A 19,039-nucleotide genomic window follows, 5' to 3' on the forward strand; every position below is an offset into this window, starting at 1 on the left:
AACACTTTGTCATACAATCTAAATGTAATGTTTTTTAGCGTTATCTGGTGATTTCAAAGAAAGCTCTCTGGGAAATGGTGGCATAGTTGCCACTGCTTTACGTGTCGACAGCATGATTGAACGTATTTGCAGCAGTAAATGTGGCTGTTTGGCCACTGACGTTGTCATAACAACACCTGAATGTAAATGTGCAACCTCTTTTTGTGACAGATTTTTGCATGAAATTATAATTCTTCTGAATGATATTCCTATTGACAGCTACTTTTTATGTGAACATTATGAGATGGACAGCCAGAGAGAATAAATGAAAAACAGTTATGAAATACTATATGACAAAACAAGAATACAGTTTAAAAGGGGAGTGATTTGTAAAATATCCATAAAGAAAAATCTGTTTACAGTTCTGTTTCATATGGGTGTTGAGAGATGTATCCATAGAAGTGCACCAGATTGATGTTTTTAACTTCAATATTTAAAAAAAAATCTTCCTGGGGGAGCATGCCCCCGGACCCCCCTAGAGGAGGTGAGGACCCCCCTAGAGGATGTTAGGTCCACGGTGTTTACATGCTTATTTATACAATATGTGTGCTTATGCTAACATCATAAGACAAAAGTTGGTTCCGTGTTGTGTGAAGTGAGAACGAGCTAGAGTGAGGGGGGCCCCCAAGCCAAAGCTCGTCTAGGGCCGGCCCTGCCTGTACCTGTCCAGGTAACGCAGCGGCTGCCGGTGGGGGTGTTACACCGGGGGGCGGATGAACTCAAACACCCGCTCCCTCATACCTGCAGAGACAGGAAATTCAGATTTATTAAGACAGGAAATACAGATTTATTAGGAAGGGAAATGCAGATTTAATAAGACGGAAAATGCAGATTTATTAAGACGGGAAATACAGATTTATTAAGACGGGAAATACAGATTTATTCTGGGCTTGTTATTTGTTGTAGTTGCTATACCCTCTCAAATGCAATATTCTTTTACTGATTTGAACATAATGTGAATTTAAAATGATGGTCTCTACTAATCATAAATGCACAACAAGCTCCATGAAAAACTCCTCATTCTCAGAGTTTAATCTCAGATAAATGGTGTTTTCCTCTGTGCAGAGAGACAATCAGTGCTGATCAGCAGCAGCTGCTGGAGGTTTCCCTCCTTTAAAGCTGGCTGGTGCTCAGGCAACACTCTCTTGGAAAACTGCAGAGATGGCAGCTGTTTGGATGCTCCTCTGTGTGCTGACTGTTTGCCTGGCCAGAGGTATTTACCTGTTTGATAATTGTATTGAAGATGAAGGAATAATGTTTGATTTAACAGCATGTTTCCTGTCCACAGTCTCTGGTTTTCCAGCCGGTGAATATAAGCTGCAGAGGAGACTGAGAGTTGAAAACATTTGATTGTATGAAGTGTTTCTTCTCTCTGTCTGACACTAAACCTTTAATTATAATGTGTCCTACAGATCTGTCTCCCGATGAGATCTCCTTAAAGAAAGCCTTTGCACTTTTCCAGTCGATGGAGTCCATGTTAGACCAAGATGCTAGAGAAGGTGAGCCCTAAAGGCTAAAAGGTCAACAGTATGTGCCGCATTAAAGTGGTGAAAATGATCTGAAATCTGGGAAATATAAGATTAACTCAAGATATTTAAACCGTGTATAAAAGGGTTTAAAACATGATATCTGTATGTCTTATACCAAGTTAAGACACCCAGCCCTTGAGGAACACTATGGGGTGATAATGCTTTAAACTGGTTTTAAAAACTTGAAATTGGGAAGATATTTGTATTTGATGGCCATCCCTTGATATATTGTGCATGTTGTTGCCATGCGTTTCAGAAATGTTGAGCCAAATTGAACAACTTTGAGAATTGATCTTAAAAACGGTCCTCAATCCAACAAATGCCACTTTAAAAAAAGCCAGAATTAAAAGAAAACTACAGAACAATTCACGCTGTGATTTCAGTCGACGTATAACATCACGTGATTTATTTTGGTTCTTAATTTGTTCATCAATCCTTCTTTCTTTCAGTACAACTGGAAACCAATGACGTGGAAGCTGAGGCGTCTGGTCACCAGAATCCTGAACAAAAGCCGAAGAGCGTCAACGAGACAACAAATGTCCAGAACCAGGTCGTAACGAGGGACAACGGCACGGCGGGAGGCGTCCAGAACCGGGTCGTCATTAGGGGAAATTCCACTGTGGGGCGTGACCTAAAATGGGTCATCATAGGAGGCGACTCCACAACTGAGGACGTCCAGAACCGGGTCGTCATTAGGGGAAACGCCGCGGCAGGGGGCGTCCAGAACTTGGTCATCATTAAGGACAAAGCCAAGACGGGGGGCGTCCAGAACCTGATCGTCATTAGCGAAACCGCCACAGCAGAGGCTGTCCAGAACCGGGTCGTCATTAGGGGAGTGGCCAAGGAGGGGGGCATCCCAAAATGGGTCGTCATTGGGGTAGACTCTACGACTGGGGACATCCAGAACCGGTTTGTCATTTGGGGCGAAGCAACGACGGGGGGTGTCCAGCAGAACCTGGTCCCCATGGACAACGGCACGACGGGGGGCGTCCAGCAGAACAACGGCACGACGGGGGGTGTCCAGCATGAGCACAAAGGTGAGCTTTAAAGGCCAAAAAGACAACAGTATGTGTCGCATAAAAGTGGTGTAAAAGATCTGGAATCTGTGAAATGTTTGATTAATTTGAAACACAGCAATGTCAAGCTAATCATGTGTGTATAAGAGCTAAAACAAACCACTTGCATGTCTTATAAGTTAATGCATTAATGTTTGGTTGCTGAATTCACTGCCAACATCGCTCATTTTTTACAAATACAGGATTTATGAAGTAACCAAGCCCTTGAGGAACTATTACAAAATTCATGCTGTGATTTCAGTCTAGAGAACATCATTTATTGTCTTGACGTCCATCATTTATGACTCGAATGTTTTTTCAGTACTCCTGGATACCCATGAAGTAGACGAGCAGTTGTTGAACGGGACGATGAGCGACGAGCAGTTGTTGAACGGGACGATGAGCGACCAGCAGTTGTTGAACGGGACGATGAGCGACGAGCAGTTGTTGAACGGGACGATGAGCGAGGAGATATTCCATACTGCATAGTTTCATCTCGTCTATTTTGAGTGCCTTGAAGCGCTTGATATCTGAGATGTTATCTTAGCAGCAATATAATAAAACGTGTATACATTTCTTAAATAACAGCGCGTCAATCCAATGTTTGTATTGCAATGCTTGGCTCTTATCATGCATAAATCTTCCCTTAAAAGTCCAATAAAAGCTCATCTGGACTAGAAAAGTCTTTAAAAAAACTCTCATACTACATAGGATTAGCATACATTGGTCATGTCAGTAAAAGGGAGAAGATTAAACGTGCAATATTTTGAGAAATGGTCATTAGAAAACCTTGCCATGCTGCCTTTATTGCAGGTTAGTCTGAAGTCCATATGCACTTCTATGTGCTAGACTATAACAAGATGGTAAAAAGGTGGTCTATTATAACAATTTAGACTCAAAAGAAAAGTCAAGAATATAAACTTGGTATACCCAATTCAGGGTTTCACAATCTTCTAAACCTATCACTCAAAATATAAATGTTCAGTTTCTTTTCTGCATTGTTTTCAATCTGTATTTGCCAGATAGAAACACACATTTCTAAAATAAACATATCCTGCTGACAACTGAAATCAGCACCGTTAAAAAATGCTTTAAATTCGCCAAAATGACGAGACATTTGCGAGGACATTTTGAATGTTTTCTGAAGACTCATAAAATCCTGTAGCTGTGCTTCTTCCCGTTCCTGTAACTGTCCAGGTAGCATTTGAAAAACAGTTTATTTGAGTTTAACTTTCTAATTTCAAGTTTCTTTAAAAAAAATGATTTTAAAGTTTCTTTTGAGAAAGTTTTGCATTATTTAAAAAATGTTTTAAATAGTTCTTAGGTCAGAAATATTCTTGTTTGCATTTTCCAGAGATAAATCTCACATTTTTTAAATGGCCATATCCTTTCTGTTTCCTACAAAGAAACAGATCCAATAAGTGGTCAAAATAACCTGCAAAATGAAATCTGCACGACTGAAAAATGCTTTATTGATAACACAAATTCGCCAAACATGAGGACATATTTGCGAAGACATTTTGAGGGTTTTTCTAGAGTCTCATAACTAGTAAATCCCGTAGGTGTGTTCCTTCCCGTTCCTGTACCCAGAGCCGGTCCGACCCATTAAGCGACATAAGCGGCCGCTTAGGGCCCCGCAGCCACTAAGGGCCCCCTAGCAAAAAAAAAAAAAAAAAAAAAAAAATCTTTTTTTTTTAATCTCAGTACACCGTCGCCGTGATAAGTATGTTTAATTAATTTAGTTAATATGCCTAGATTGCCTACTCACAAAGTCATGTATTATATTATTGAGTCAATCATATAATACATTAACCGTGCTTTACCTGAACCTCATCATGACACTAGAGAGGACGGCAGGAATGTAATTTCCCGTGTTCAGTGAATGCAACAGAGGCAAGGCACCAGACCAACCAGAGAGTTGAATGGAAATAAACATCTGTCTTATTGGCTGACAGGTACCTATCCTGTGAGCTGTGACAATGTTTAAAATAAACTGTCAGTCTCAGACTCAGAGTTTTTGAAGATGGACATAAGAACATTTGTTCTTAAAAAAGACGACAATTCTCAAGTGGTGGTTCACACAACAACCCCAGAGCCAGCACTTGAGCCAGGAGAAATTACAGCTACGTTGACGTTACTTTGAATCGCGGGGGTAAGCTAAACCGTTAGCAAGTAGCTATAGCTAGCCAGATATATTAAATAAACACTTTGTCATACAATCTAAATGTAATGTTTTTTGGCGTTACCTGGTGATTTCAAAGAAAGCTCTCTGGGAAATGTTGACTTACTGTTCGACATGAAGCTAGAAGCTACCTTACAGTACACAGTTGATCCTGAGTCCTGTCAGTTAAAGTGTTTCATAGTTAGCTTAGCTAAGCATCAACCTAGCACTGAAATACATGGATGTTATGTGACAGTATTTCTGAGAAAAAGTCAGCTGAAATGGTGGCATAGTTGCCACTGCTTTACGTGTCGACAGCATGATTGAACGTATTTGCAGCAGTAAATGTGGCTGTTTGGCCACTGACGTTGTCATAACAACACCTGAATGTAAATGTGCAACCTCTTTTTGTGACAGATTTTTGCATGAAATTATAATTCTTCTGAATGATATTCCTATTGACAGCTACTTTTTATGTGAACATTATGAGATGGACAGCCAGAGAGAATAAATGAAAAACAGTTATGAAATACTATATGACAAAACAAGAATACAGTTTAAAAGGGGAGTGATTTGTAAAATATCCATAAAGAAAAATCTGTTTACAGTTCTGTTTCATATGGGTGTTGAGAGATGTATCCATAGAAGTGCACCAGATTGATGCTTTTAACTTCAATATTTAAAAAAAAATCTTCCCGGGGGAGCATGCCCCCGGACCCCCCTAGAGGAGGTGAGGACCCCCCTAGAGGATGTTAGGTCCACGGTGTTTACATGCTTATTTATACAATATGTGTGCTTATGCTAACATCATAAGACAAAAGTTGGTTCCGTGTTGTGTGAAGTGAGAACGAGCTAGAGTGAGGGGGGCCCCCAAGCCAAAGCTCGCTTAGGGCCCCCAAAAGTCTAGGGCCGGCCCTGCCTGTACCTGTCCAGGTAACGCAGCGGCTGCCGGTGGGGGTGTTACACCGGGGGGCGGATGAACTCAAACACCGGCTCCCTCATACCTGCAGAGACAGGAAATACAGATTTATTAAGACAGGAAATACAGATTTATTAGGAAGGGAAATGCAGATTTAATAAGACGGAAAATGCAGATTTATTAAGACGGAAAATACAGATTTATTAAGACGGGAAATACAGATTTATTCTGGGCTTGTTATTTGTTGTAGTTGCTATACCCTCTCAAATGCAATATTCTTTTACTGATTTGAACATAATGTGAATTTAAAATGATGGTCTCTACTAATCATAAATGCACAACAAGCTCCATGAAAAACTCCTCATTCTCAGAGTTTAATCTCAGATAAATGGTGTTTTCCTCTGTGCAGAGAGACAATCAGTGCTGATCAGCAGCAGCTGCTGGAGGTTTCCCTCCTTTAAAGCTGGCTGGTGCTCAGGCAACACTCTCTTGGAAAACTGCAGAGATGGCAGCTGTTTGGATGCTCCTCTGTGTGCTGACTGTTTGCCTGGCCAGAGGTGTTTACCGGTTTGATAATTGTATTGAAGATGAAGGAATAATGTTTGATTTAACAGGATGTTTCCTGTCCACAGTCTCTGGTTTTCCAGCCGGTGAATATAAGCTGCAGAGGAGACTGAGAGTTGAAAACATTTGATTGTATGAAGTGTTTCTTCTCTCTGTCTGACACTAAAACTTTAATTATGTGTCCTACAGATCTGTCTCCCGGTGAGATCTCCTTAAAGAAAGCCTTTGCACTTTTCCAGTCGATGGAGTCCATGTTAGACCAAGATGCTAGAGAAGGTGAGCCCTAAAGGCTAAAAGGTCAACAGTATGTGCCGCATTGAAGTGGTGAAAATGATCTGAAAGCTGGGAAATCTAAGATTAACTCAAGATATTTAAACCGTGTATAAAAGGGTTTAAAACATTATGATATCTGTATGTCTTATACCAAGTGAAGACACCCAGCCCTTGAGGAACACTATTGGGTGATAATGCTTTAAACTGGTTTTAAAAACTTGAAATTGGGAAGATTTTTGTATTTGATTGCCATCCCATGATATTTTGTGCATGTTGATGCCATGCGTTTCAGAAATGTTGCGCCAAATTGAACAACTTTGAGAATTGATCTTAAAAACGGTCCTCAATCCAACAAATGCCACATTAAAAGAAAACTACAGAACAATTCACGCTGTGATTTCAGTCGACGTATAACGTCACGTGATTTATTTTGGTTCTTGATTTGTTAATCAATCCTTCTGTCTTTCAGTACAACTGGAAAACAATGACGTGGAAGCTGAGGCGTCTGGTCACCAGAATCCTGAACAAAAGCCCCAGAGCGTCAACGAGACAACAAATGTCCAGAACCAGGTCGTAACGAGGGACAACGGCACGGCGGGGGGAGTAAAGAACCGGGTCGTCATTAGGGGAAATTCCACTGCGGGGCGTGACCTAAAATGGGTCATCATAGGAGGCGACTCCACAACTGAGGACGTCCAGAACCGGGTCGTCATTAGGGGAAATGCCACGGCGGGGGGCGTCCAGAACTTGGTCATCATTAAGGACAAAGTCAAGACGGGGGGCGTCCAGAACCTGATCGTCATTAGCAAAACCGCCACAGCAGAGGCTGTCCAGAACCGGGTCGTCATTAGGGGAGTGGCCAAGGAGGGGGGCGTCCCAAAATGGGTCATCATTGGGGTAGACTCTACGACTGGGGACGTCCAGAACCGGTTTGTCATTTGGGGCGAAGCAACGACGGGGGGTGTCCAGCAGAACCTGGTCCCCATGGACAACGGCACGACGGGGGGCGTCCAGCAGAACAACGGCACGACGGGGGGAGTCCAGCAGAACAACGGCACAACGGGGGGTGTCCAGCATGAGCACAAAGGTGAGCTCTAAAGGCCAAAAAGACAACAGTATGTGTCGCATAAAAGTGGTGTAAAAGATCTGGAATCTGTGAAATGTTTGATTAATTTGAAACACAGCAATGTCAAGCTAATCATGTGTGTGTATAAGAGCTAAAACAAACCACTTGCATGTCTTATAAGTTAATGCATCAATGTTTGGTTGCTGAATTCACTGCCAACATCCCTCATTTTTTACAAATACAGGATTTATTAAGTAACCAAGCCCTTGAGGAACTATTACAAAATTCATGCTGTGATTTCAGTCTAGAGAACATCATTTATTGTCTTGACGTCCATCATTTATGACTCGAATGTTTTTTCAGTACTCCTGGATACCCATGAAGTAGACGAGCAGTTGTTGAACTGGACGATGAGCGACGAGGCAAAGTTAAACGGGACGATGAGCGACGAGGCAAAGTTCAACGGGACGATGAGCGACGAGGAAAAGTTCAACGGGACGAGGAAATGGAAAAGTTCAACGGGACGATGAGCGAGGAGATATTCCATACTGCATAGATTCATCGTCTATTTTGAGTGCCTTGATATCTGAGATGTTATCTTAGCAGCAATATAATAAAAAGTGTATACATTTCTTAAATAACAGCGTGTCAATCCAATGTTTGTATTGCAATGCTTGGCTCTTATCATGCATACATCTTCCCTTAACAGTCCAATAAAAGCTCATCTGGACTAGAAGTCTTTAAAAAAAACTCTTCTAAACCTGTCACTCAAAATAGAAATGTTCAGTTTCTCTTCTGCATTTATTTTCAATCTGTATTTGCCAGATAGAAACACACATTTCTAAAATAACCATATCCTGCTGACAACTGAATATCAGCACCGTTACAAAATGCTAACCTGTTAAGCCCGAGAGACCCCGGTACCGGGGCAGTGCCGCAACATCTTGCAGGAAACAGTGTCTGAGGGCATGTTCATTTAATAAACTATGAATGTTTTATATCCATGTAACGGGAAGAAACTCATCTAACTGATCATTTTTATTTATTTTTCAAAATAAAACCCACAATGATAACACTGAGCCTCTGAATTAGCATCGAGCGAAAAATGCTAACACCTTACTGCACCGAAAATCACTCACAAAACCTTATTTATCTTTTCACCACATCGTTTCACATCGTGAGGTGACACAGAATCGACGGGTACCCACGTTATCACTAAATTATACGAAATGGCGACGTAAGCAAAAACGGACATCAAAACAGGTGACGCTAGGTAGCTAAAAATGCTAACATTTTTACCTTGGCTCTGTAGTCTCTCCAAAGTGGTCTTCAATGGCATTAAAACGATAAAAACGCTGCTGAAGTTAATCCATAGGTTAATCCAATGTGTCTGTGTCCCTTTGAAATGATTTCTGATAATCCATAAGCATTAAAACTGCTTTTCCGTTTCCAGATGTCAAAGCTAGAGATAGGTTCACTCTGATGCAAAATTACATGCCCGTAGCCCCCACCTTTTCTCTTCACAATGAGTGTGTGGGGGACTACCCCTTCGATTCTATTGGCTCTAACGGTCAGAAAGAGGTGTCAACCATCAAAATCGACCAAGGGGGGCCAGAGATATGGAAAATCCACCCAAATGACCCCAGAAGTGGTTTCTTTTTGCAAAATCTCTCTAAAAAGGTCAAATGTCACTTGTTTTGCATCAATCTTGATACAGGGTACTTATATGTTGTACTTTGGATTCCTAAAGCTTTTAGTCTACCTTACCATCATCCAAGGGTAGTTTTCACTATAAATACAAAATAATCTTTGGACGGACACTATAATTTACAGTTTTTTACTATGTAAAATCTGAATTTTCTTTAAAATAAAAAACATCTATATTAATTCTGACTTTTCTACATCCAAGTCACAGGTTTATCATTACTTTGAGAAAACAGATTATTAATTTAACCCTTTTGGAAGGGAAGATATGGTCATTTGTTCTGGGAATGTCATTTTCGAGCCTGAGACCTGAAAAACAGGCTCAGGGCTTAACAGGTTAAACATTTTTTTAAATAGTTCTTAGGTCAGAAATATTCTTGTTTGCATTTTCCAGAGATAAATCTCACATTTTTTAAATGGCCATATCCTTCCTGTTTCCTACAAAGAAACAGATCCAATAAGTGGTCAAAATAACCTGCAAAATGAAATCTGCACGACTGAAAAATGCTTTATTGATAACACAAATTCGCCAAACATGACGACATATTTGCGAGGACATTTTGAGGGTTTTTCTAGAGTCTCATAACTAGTAAATCCCATAGGTGTGTTCCTTCCCGTTCCTGTACCTGTCCAGGTAACGCAGCGGCTGCCGGTGGGGGTGTTTGACCTGGGGGGGGTGGTACACCGGGGGGCGGATGAACTCAAACACCGGCTCCCTCATACCTGCAGAGACAGGAAATACAGATTTATTAGGAAGGGAAATGCAGATTTATTAAGACAGGAAATGCAGATTTATTAAGACAGGAAATACAGATTTATTAAGACGGAAAATGCAGATTTATTAAGACGGAAAATACAGCTTTATTGAGATGAGAAATACAGATTTATTCTGGGCTTGTTATTTGTTGTAGTTGCTATACCCTCTCAAATGCAATATTCTTTTACTGATTTGAACATAATGTGAATTTAAAATGATGGTCTCTACTAATCATAAATGCACAACAAGCTCCATGAAAAACTCCTCATTCTCAGAGTTTAATCTCAGATAAATGGTGTTTTCCTCTGTGCAGAGAGACAATCAGTGCTGATCAGCAGCAGCTGCTGGAGGTTTCCTTCCTTTAAAGCTGGCTGGTGCTCAGGCAACACTCTCTTGGAAAACTGCAGAGATGGCAGCTGTTTGGATGGTCCTCTGTGTGCTGACTGTTTGCCTCGCCAGAGGTATTTACCTGTTTGATAATTGTATTGAAGATGAAGGAATAATGTTTGATTTAACAGCATGTTTCCATGTCTCTGGTTTTCCAGCCGGTGAATATAAGCTGCAGAGGAGACTGAGAGTTGAAAACATTTGATTGTATGAAGTGTTTCTTCTCTCCGTCTGACACTAAACCTTTAATTATAATGTGTCCTACAGATCTGTCTCCCGATGAGATCTCCTTAAAGAAAGCCTTTGCACTTTTCCAGTCGATGGAGTCCATGTTCGACCAAGATGCTAGAGAAGGTGAGCCCTAAAGGCTAAAAGGTCAACAGTATGTGCCGCATTAAAGTGGTGAAAATGATCTGAAAGCTGGGAAATGTAAGATTAACTCAAGATATTTAAACCGTGTATAAAAGGGTTTAAAACATGATATCTGTATGTCTTATACCAAGTTAAGACACCCAGCCCTTGAGGAACACTATGGGGTGATAATGCTTTAAACTGGTTTTAAAAACTTGAAATTGGGAAGATTTTTGTATTTGATGGCCATCCCTTGATATATTGTGCATGTTGTTGCCATGCGTTTCAGAAATGTTGAGCCAAATTGAACAACTTTGAGAATTGATCTTAAAAACGGTCCTCAATCCAACAAATGCCACTTTAAAAAAAGCAAGAATTAAAAGAAAACTACAGAACAATTCACGCTGTGATTTCAGTCGACGTATAACATCACGTGATTTATTTTGGTTCTTAATTTGTTAATCAATCCTTCTTTCTTTCAGTACAACTGGAAACCAATGACGTGGAAGCTGAGGCGTCTGGTCACCAGAATCCTGGTCGTCATTAGGGGAGTGTCCAAGGAGGGGGGCGTCCCAAAATGGGTCGTCATTGGGGTAGACTCTACGACTGGGGACGTCCAGAACCGGTTTGTCATTTGGGGCGAAGCAACGACGGGGGGTGTCCAGCAGAACCTGGTCCCCATGGACAACGGCACGATGGGGGGCGTCCAGCAGAACAACGGCACGACGGGGGGTGTCCAGCATGAGCACAAAGGTGAGCTCTAAAAAGACAACAGTATGTGTCGCATAAAAGTGGTGTAAAAGATCTGGAATCTGTGAAATGTTTGATTAATTTGAAACACAGCAATGTCAAGCTAATCATGTGTGTATAAGAGCTAAAACAAACCACTTGCATGTCTTATAAGTTAATGCATCAATGTTTCGTTGCTGAATTCACTGCCAACATCGCTCATTTTTTACAAATACAGGATTTATGAAGTAACCAAGCCCTTGAGTAACTATTACAGAAGAATTCATGCTGTGATTTCAGTCTAGAGAACATCATTTATTGTCTTGACGTCCATCATTTATGACTCGAATTTTTTTTCAGTACTCCTGGATACCCATGAAGTAGACGAGCAGTTGTTGAACGGGACGATGAGCGACGAGGAAAAGTTGAACGGGACGATGAGCGACGAGCAGTTGTTGAACGGGGCGATGAGCGACGAGGAAAAGTTCAACGGGACGATGAGCGAGGAGATATTCCATACTGCATAGATTCATCGCGTCTATTTTGAGTGCCTTGGAGACCTTGATATCTGAGATGTTATCTTAGCAGCAATATAATAAAACGTGTATACATTTCTTAAATAACAGTGTGTCAATCCAATGTTTGTATTGCAATGCTTGGCTCTTATCATGCATACATCTTCCCTTAACAGTCCAATAAAAGCTCATCTGGACTAGAAAAGTCTTTCAAAAACGTTCATACTACATAGGATTAGCATACATTGGTCATGTCAGTAAAAGGGAGAAGATTAAACGTGCAATATTTTTGAGAAATGGTCATTAGAAAACCTTGCCATCCTTCCAAATGCTGCCTTTGTTGCAGGTTAGTCTGAAGTCCATATGCACTTCTATGTGCTGGACTATAACAAGATGGTAAAAAGGTGGTCTATAATAACAATTTAGACTCAAAAGAAAAGTCAAGAATATAAACTTGGTATACCCAATTCAGGGTTTCACAATCTTCTAAACCTGTCACTCAAAATATAAATGTTCAGTTTCTTTTCTGCATTGTTTTCAATCTGTATTTGCCAGATAGAGACACACATTTTTAAAATAACCATATCCTGCTGACAACTGAAATCGTCACCGTTAAAAAAAAATGCTTTATTAATAACAAATTTGCCAAACATGACGACACATTTGCGAGGACCTTTGAATGTTTTCTGAAGTCTCATAGTTTGTAAATCAAAGGTGTGCTTCTTCCCATTCCTGTATTGGTCCAAGTAGCATTTTAAAAACAGTTTTTTTTTAAGTTTAATGTTATTTTAAACATTCTTATTTTGAGTTAATTTAAAAAAAAGTGTCATTTAACCTGTTTAGCCCTGAGCCTGTTTTTCAGGTCTCAGGCTCGAAAATGACATTCCCAGAACAAATGACCATATCTTCCCTTCTAAAAGGGTTAAATTAATCTTTTTTCTCAAAGTAATGATAAACCTGTGAGTTGGATGTTGAAAAGTCAGAACAATATAGATGTTTTTTATTTTAAAGAAAATTCAGATTGAACATAGTAAAAAACTGTAAATTATAGTGTCCGTCCAAAAATTCTTTTTTACTTATAGTGAAAACTACCCTTGGATGATGGTAAGGTAGACTAAAAGCTTTAGTAATCCAAAGTACAACATATAAGTACCCTGTATCAAGATTGATGCAAAACAAGTGACATTTGACCTTTTTAGAGAGGTTTAGCAAAAACAACTCCACCTCTGAGGTGATTTGGGTGGAAATGGGGGTTTTACCGTTTCTCTGGAACCCATTGGTCGATTTTGATGATTGACATCTCTTTCTGACCGTTAGAGCCAATATAATTGAAGGGGAATCTCCCCTCTCACACACATGGTAAAAAAAAAAGGTGGGGGCTTCGCGCATGCAGTTTTGCATCAGAGCGAACCTATACTCTAGCTCTGACATCTGGAAACGGAAAAGCAGGTTTATTGTTCATGGATTATCAGAAATCATTTAAAAGGGACACAGACACATTGGATTAACCTATGGATTAACTTCAGCAGCGTTTTAATCGTTTTAATGCCATTGAAGACCACTTTTGACCAGACTACGAGACAGGTAAACCATGTTAGCGTTTTTAGCTACCTAGCGCCATATGTTTTGATGTCTGTTTTTGTTTATAAAGTTGCGAGTTCGTATCATGGAGTGATAATGTATGCACCCATCGATTCTGTGTCATCTCACGATGTGAAACGATGTCATGGATGTGCAGAAAAGATAAATAATAAGGTTTTGTGAGTGAATTTCGGTGCAGTAATCTGTTAGCATTTTTCGCTCATTGCTAATTCAGAGGCTCAGCGTTAGCATTGTGGGTTTTATTTTGAAAAATAAATAAAAATGATCAGTTAGATGAGTTTCTTCCCGTTACATGGATATAAAACATTCATAGTTTATTAAATGAACATGCCCTCAGACACTGTTTCCTGCAAGATGTTGCGGGAGTGCCCCGGTACCGGGGTCTCTCTGGCTTAACAGGTTAAAGGGATTTTAACAATGTTTATTTTAAAGTTTCTTATTTTGAGAAACGTATAATATAAAAAGTTTTAAATAGTTCTTCAGAAATATTCTCGTCTGTATTTTCCAGAGATAAATCTCACATTTTAGAAATAACCATATCCTCCTGCAGGTTTTCTACTTAAAAACACATCCAATAAGTGGAATATGCCGTCTACTTTCACATAAATAATGTACAACTATTGCAATAAAAATAAAAATTAACAAAGACTCGAGAATAAAAACATGGTTTTCCCATCAAGGATGCACAATTATTTAAATCTGTCTCTACAGCTTTAGGAAATGTTCTGTATTTGCCTTGTTTTTATAACCATATCCAGCTGCCTGGTTCCTACTAAGAAACAGATCCAATTAGTGGAGAAAAAACAACTGTTAATCAGCACGATTGAAAATTGCTTTATTACGTTACATGTCATTTGTTAGACGCTTTTATCCAAAGCGACTTACATACATTCAGTACTGTGGACAATCCCCACAGGAGCAATTTGGGGTGAAGTGTCTTGCCCAGGGACACAACGACAAGCTGACTGCACTGCAGTGGGACTCGAACTTGCTATCCCCTGATTCGAAGTCCAGCACACTATTCACTGAGCCACAGAGCCTCCCATATTGATAATATAAATTCACCAAAATGGCGAGACATTTACGAGGAAGACACATAATTATTAAATCCCGTAGCTGTGCTTCTTCCTGTTCCTGTATCTGTCCAGGTAGCATTGGAAAAACTGTTTTATTTGAAGTACTTCTGCTTTACAGCACTTTAAATGTTTATCCTGTGCAGTATAAGTTATATTTTTGCCCATTTTATTTTAATATTTTGCAAGGAATAAGCAAATGGGCATGTTGTGTTTTACAGCAGTGTGTCAACAGGTATAAACAACTGAAGTTACCTACTGTAACTCCAGCTTCTATGAGTATTGGCGTACCCTTCCTCTTCAGAAAACAAAAAATGCAATAAAAAATAAATAAATACAATTAACAACTCCCTCCTGTAATAGTTGATTCTGATTGGTCGATTCGAACATTTCAGAGGTTCTATTTCGTATATGGCTTCGCCCTCTAAGGCTATCGCTATTGGGTAATCCCCCTGCGCACCCGCGCAGCACTGAAACACTTGTAGTCCACGCCCGCCCGCAAGGTGGGCCCCACCCTCGGGCTCCCTTCCGGTAAAAATAGGAAGGAGGCCCGACAATCTGCTCCCATACAAAATAACTTTTCTTCAGCTATTCGTGGAGCCAGTGGGGCCCAGCACTTAGAGGGCTACGCCAATACTCATAGAAGCTGGAGTTACAGTAGGTAACTTCAGTTCTATTTCGTATATGGCTTCGCCCTCTAAGGCTATCGCTATTGGGTTAAGGGCGAAGCAAGATACAGGCCGTGTCTCAATTCAGGGGTTTCATCCTTCGAAGGGTGCATTCGTAGACCGCATACGTCACTTCCGCCGAAAGAAGGCTGTCCCAATTTAAAAAAAAGACGAGACTCCTCCGAATGCGGCCCACGAATGCAGCCTACTTTTCCCCAATTTGAAGGATACATCTGATGTACACTCCGCGGCCTACCATATCCCAGGGTGCAATGCGCGCAGGGAAGAGTGAGTTTTTTTCAAATGAAATGGCTTCCGGTCTCCCCAGCAGAGTGAATTTAAAAGCAGCAGCAAGCGGAGGAATCACTAATAAATGTGAGTATTGGGTTTTAACTTACTTTAAATTAACTAATGTCACACACGTCAAACCCAAGGGGCATTAAAACGTACATTTTCGTTAAATAATACGGATAAATATGTGACGCTAACTAGCTAGCTGGACGTACTGCACTGTTGTTTACACTTATTTTTAATTGAATTCAGAAGTTTACTAAAGTCATACAGACATCTTGTCTCTGTTATAGATAAGTTATAATGTATATTACATAAATAGACTAAAGTGAAAACATTTAGACCTGTATAGCCTACAGTACGGTGGGATTTATAAAATGCTACCCTGACGTGTAGCTGCTGTTAGCTTTATTTATTTCTCTGACTAGTTCCAATGTTTTACTGTTTATTAAACTTTGGGACAACATTACAACCTTTGTGTTCAGCTCATGCTGCTTTGAGGTAGGGCTAAAAGAAAAGCCTATTTTAAATATTTCCACCAGATTTGATCATCTTTTATTTAGGTTAAAGTGTATTTAATGTATCCTAATCCCATAATAATAAGACAATCACAAATAGACAGCAGCCTTTTGCTTGATGTTAGTGTGTGCCGTGCTGTCAAAGGGATGCACGTGTGACTGTCATTTCATCTCTTTAGTTTAAAAAAAACCAGAACAGTACATAATTTTGAATGATCCTTTAGGGATTGTTTGTCTGAAATGCTTAGAGTTACATTTTGCAATAATACTTCTGCAACCCTGTGTTTAATATGATTAATTCACTTTTTTCTTTTTCTCTTGTTTTTCTCTGTAATTAGTACAATTCTGGAGAAATGGATCTGCTGGAGAAGGACCCCTAATCTGAAAAGTGCACAGCGGATCATCAGGACAGAGCTGCCATCCACCTGGACACCCCGTGGTGCTGGAGAAAGCAAACCGGCGATCAGGAACATCCTCCACCCAGACCTCTGCTTACTGCCGTCCTACTGACTTGTGTCTTAGTTTCAGAATTAGATTTTGTATGTGTCCTTTCTTTTAATAGATATGTAACGATTATAGCTTGAGTCTGTCTGATTCCCCAAACAGCTGCTTCTATATACTCGCTGCACATATAATACAAATAAACAACTCCATAAACACACTTTTGCTGATATTTGTTTTACTGCTGGTGATGTTAAATAACATGATTGATTTCCTCTGTCTCAATGATGAAAGTTATAATAATAGAAGACATGAAGCTGCAGAGAGAGGATGGATATATTCTTACCTCTACTTTGTGATAAGATGAAAATACAATATTAAATTGTAATTGTTAAACACATTGTTTATTTCATTTACTGAGGTTTTAACCATTATTTCCAACATGTGTACATAAGCAGTGGAATAATAGGATATCTCTTGGTCATTAAACTGCCTTCAGTTTAATTTTATTAATACAAAAAATAGGTAATAGAAAATGTTTAATTGTGTATTTCAGCAGAGTGGGGGGTCACGGTGCTGCTGGACCTGGAGGTGCTGACCTGGGGTCAGTGGGACATCATCTGGGCAGGTTTAGAGGGAGAAGGAGAATATAAACTGTTATGATCACAGCTATTAAGATTAGAACACTAATATTGTTAAGAATCAATCTATACAACATGCTTTTGTTAATTTAAAAAACATATTGTTTTATTAGTACAGAAAAATTAAGACTTATTTTAAATATGAAATAATATGATTAAATTACATCAGCTATATATAATTTACTTGTTAACTTACTAATGTAACATTACTGGGGGCTAAAGGAACAGCGTCATCTTATTTACCTGGCCATGGTTCTCTTTAATTCATCGCCGACGGTGATCTCCAAAAAATGTAAAAGTAAAAGTAAAGTTTCTGGATCCTTTTCAGCTGAGTTAGCTTGTAAGCTAATTTGCTAGCAGGCTGCTGGAGCAGCGCAACCGAACAGCGCGTATCACGTGACGTAAATACGAAGCCCTCCGTAGGCTAGACCGTCTCATTTCGTAGGCCGCTCGGTCCAGCCTACCCGGTCTACGTGGGCTGGGTCCTCCGTGGACCGCGTAGGCTGCGTACTCCGAAGGGTGCAGCCCCTGAATTGAGACACGGCCGTAGTCTGCGCCCCACTGGGTCCGCCCGGTACAAGAAGCACAGACACACCTGCTCAGATAATAACCCATGCCTATTGCGCCATGCGAATGGCGCATCACAGTCCCTGGAATATAGCATAACATGAATATTTACCATGAGGGGACGAAGGCTGGGAATAATACATACCTGCCGCTGTGAGAAAGTAGAGACGAAGGTCACACTTTGCCCAGTGACAGAAAGGAGGGGGAATAGCAGCTCTCTGCGTGCAGACAGGCAGGAGAGCGCACAGCTGGGTCCCCAACATCACTCACTCTGACAAGACATTCCGTACGAAATGTGTCAGGGGAAAAAGGGGGACGTCCCTCTCATAAGAGGGAAATACAGGCCACTCTCTGTGTGCCGAGAGGCAGGAGAGAGGCGCACAGCTGGATCCCTGACGTCACTCACTCTGACAGGACACTCAGCACAGGGTGCGTCAGAGAGGAAAGGGAGACATCCCTCAAATACAATTGAATAAATGAACAGGGGGGAAGACCAAGATGCAGCAGTGCAAATGTCTTCCACTGACATTCCTCCGTGCAAAGCCGTGGAGGAGGAAAAATTCCTCTGGTGGAGTGCGCATTGATGTTCTCCGGGGGATCCACCCCAGCGGAGACATATGTGACACAGCTTCACACAGCCAGTGTGACAGCCGTTGTGCAGATAGAGACTGCCCTATCGAGCGCTCTCTATAAGGCACAAACAGGCGCTGAGAACGGCGCAAGGCAGCCGTGTGCGCCACATAGCAGGATAGCTGAGATGAGACGTGGCTTCTTCCTCCGACCTGTGAGGAGGGGGAAAGAAGCCAGCCAGGGTGATCACTCTTGACCTAAAATAGTTTGTGATGACCTTAGCCTTAGGCATGAAGCCGGGTTAGGGCGTAAACCAGCTGAACTGCCATCTCCTTGGATCCGGAGACATGACGGAGCCACAGAGAGAGCGGTCAAATCACTCACCCTTTTCGCTGATATTAGAGCCAAAAGTAATAGCCTACTTTGGCTGATAACAGTTTAAGGGGAACCTGATCTAAAGGTTCAAAAGGGCTTTGCTTAGTGTGCGTAACACCAAAGCCAAATCCCACTGAGGCGCCAGTGCGCCTGACCCGCCAGTGTGCATGACACAGGTCTGAGTCTCCGTACTCCTCGCATAAACGGCTGCTGCGCTCTGCGAGCACCTTAGTTCAAATTGCCG

General features: G+C 40.8%; 2 protein-coding genes across 3 annotated transcripts; one reads left to right on the forward strand and one right to left on the reverse strand.

The window, feature by feature from the left end:
* Window positions 1–1,166: 1,166 nt before the first annotated feature.
* Window positions 1,167–12,157, forward strand: LOC117484947. 2 transcript variants are annotated; one of them, XM_034133456.1, is made up of 5 exons: window positions 1,167–1,252; window positions 1,452–1,538; window positions 2,018–2,605; window positions 2,946–3,088; window positions 11,918–12,157. In XM_034133456.1, the coding sequence occupies exons 1-5, from the start codon at window positions 1,201–1,203 to the stop codon at window positions 12,059–12,061; spliced, it is 1,014 nt and encodes a 337-aa protein (XP_033989347.1). In that variant the 5' UTR covers window positions 1,167–1,200; the 3' UTR covers window positions 12,062–12,157. The 2 variants fall into 2 exon arrangements, with proteins under 2 accessions (XP_033989347.1, XP_033989348.1); XM_034133457.1 differs by lacking the exons at window positions 1,167–1,252; window positions 1,452–1,538; window positions 2,018–2,605; window positions 2,946–3,088 and adding exons at window positions 6,168–6,260; window positions 6,457–6,543; window positions 7,010–7,627; window positions 7,970–8,058 and having other exon boundaries at window positions 11,924–12,157.
* LOC117484953 (39S ribosomal protein L38, mitochondrial-like) lies at window positions 9,715–18,253 on the reverse strand. The gene is made up of 2 exons (XM_034133465.1): window positions 17,996–18,253; window positions 9,715–10,033 (listed from the first exon to the last, which is right to left on the reverse strand). Exons 1-2 carry the CDS (start codon window positions 18,111–18,113, stop codon window positions 9,897–9,899), a joined length of 255 nt encoding a protein of 84 aa, XP_033989356.1. The 5' UTR covers window positions 18,114–18,253; the 3' UTR covers window positions 9,715–9,896.
* Window positions 18,254–19,039: the final 786 nt, after the last annotated feature.

This window comes from Trematomus bernacchii, unplaced genomic scaffold, assembly GCF_902827165.1.
Source record: "Trematomus bernacchii unplaced genomic scaffold, fTreBer1.1, whole genome shotgun sequence".
Classification (NCBI taxonomy): Eukaryota; Metazoa; Chordata; class Actinopteri; order Perciformes; family Nototheniidae; genus Trematomus; species Trematomus bernacchii.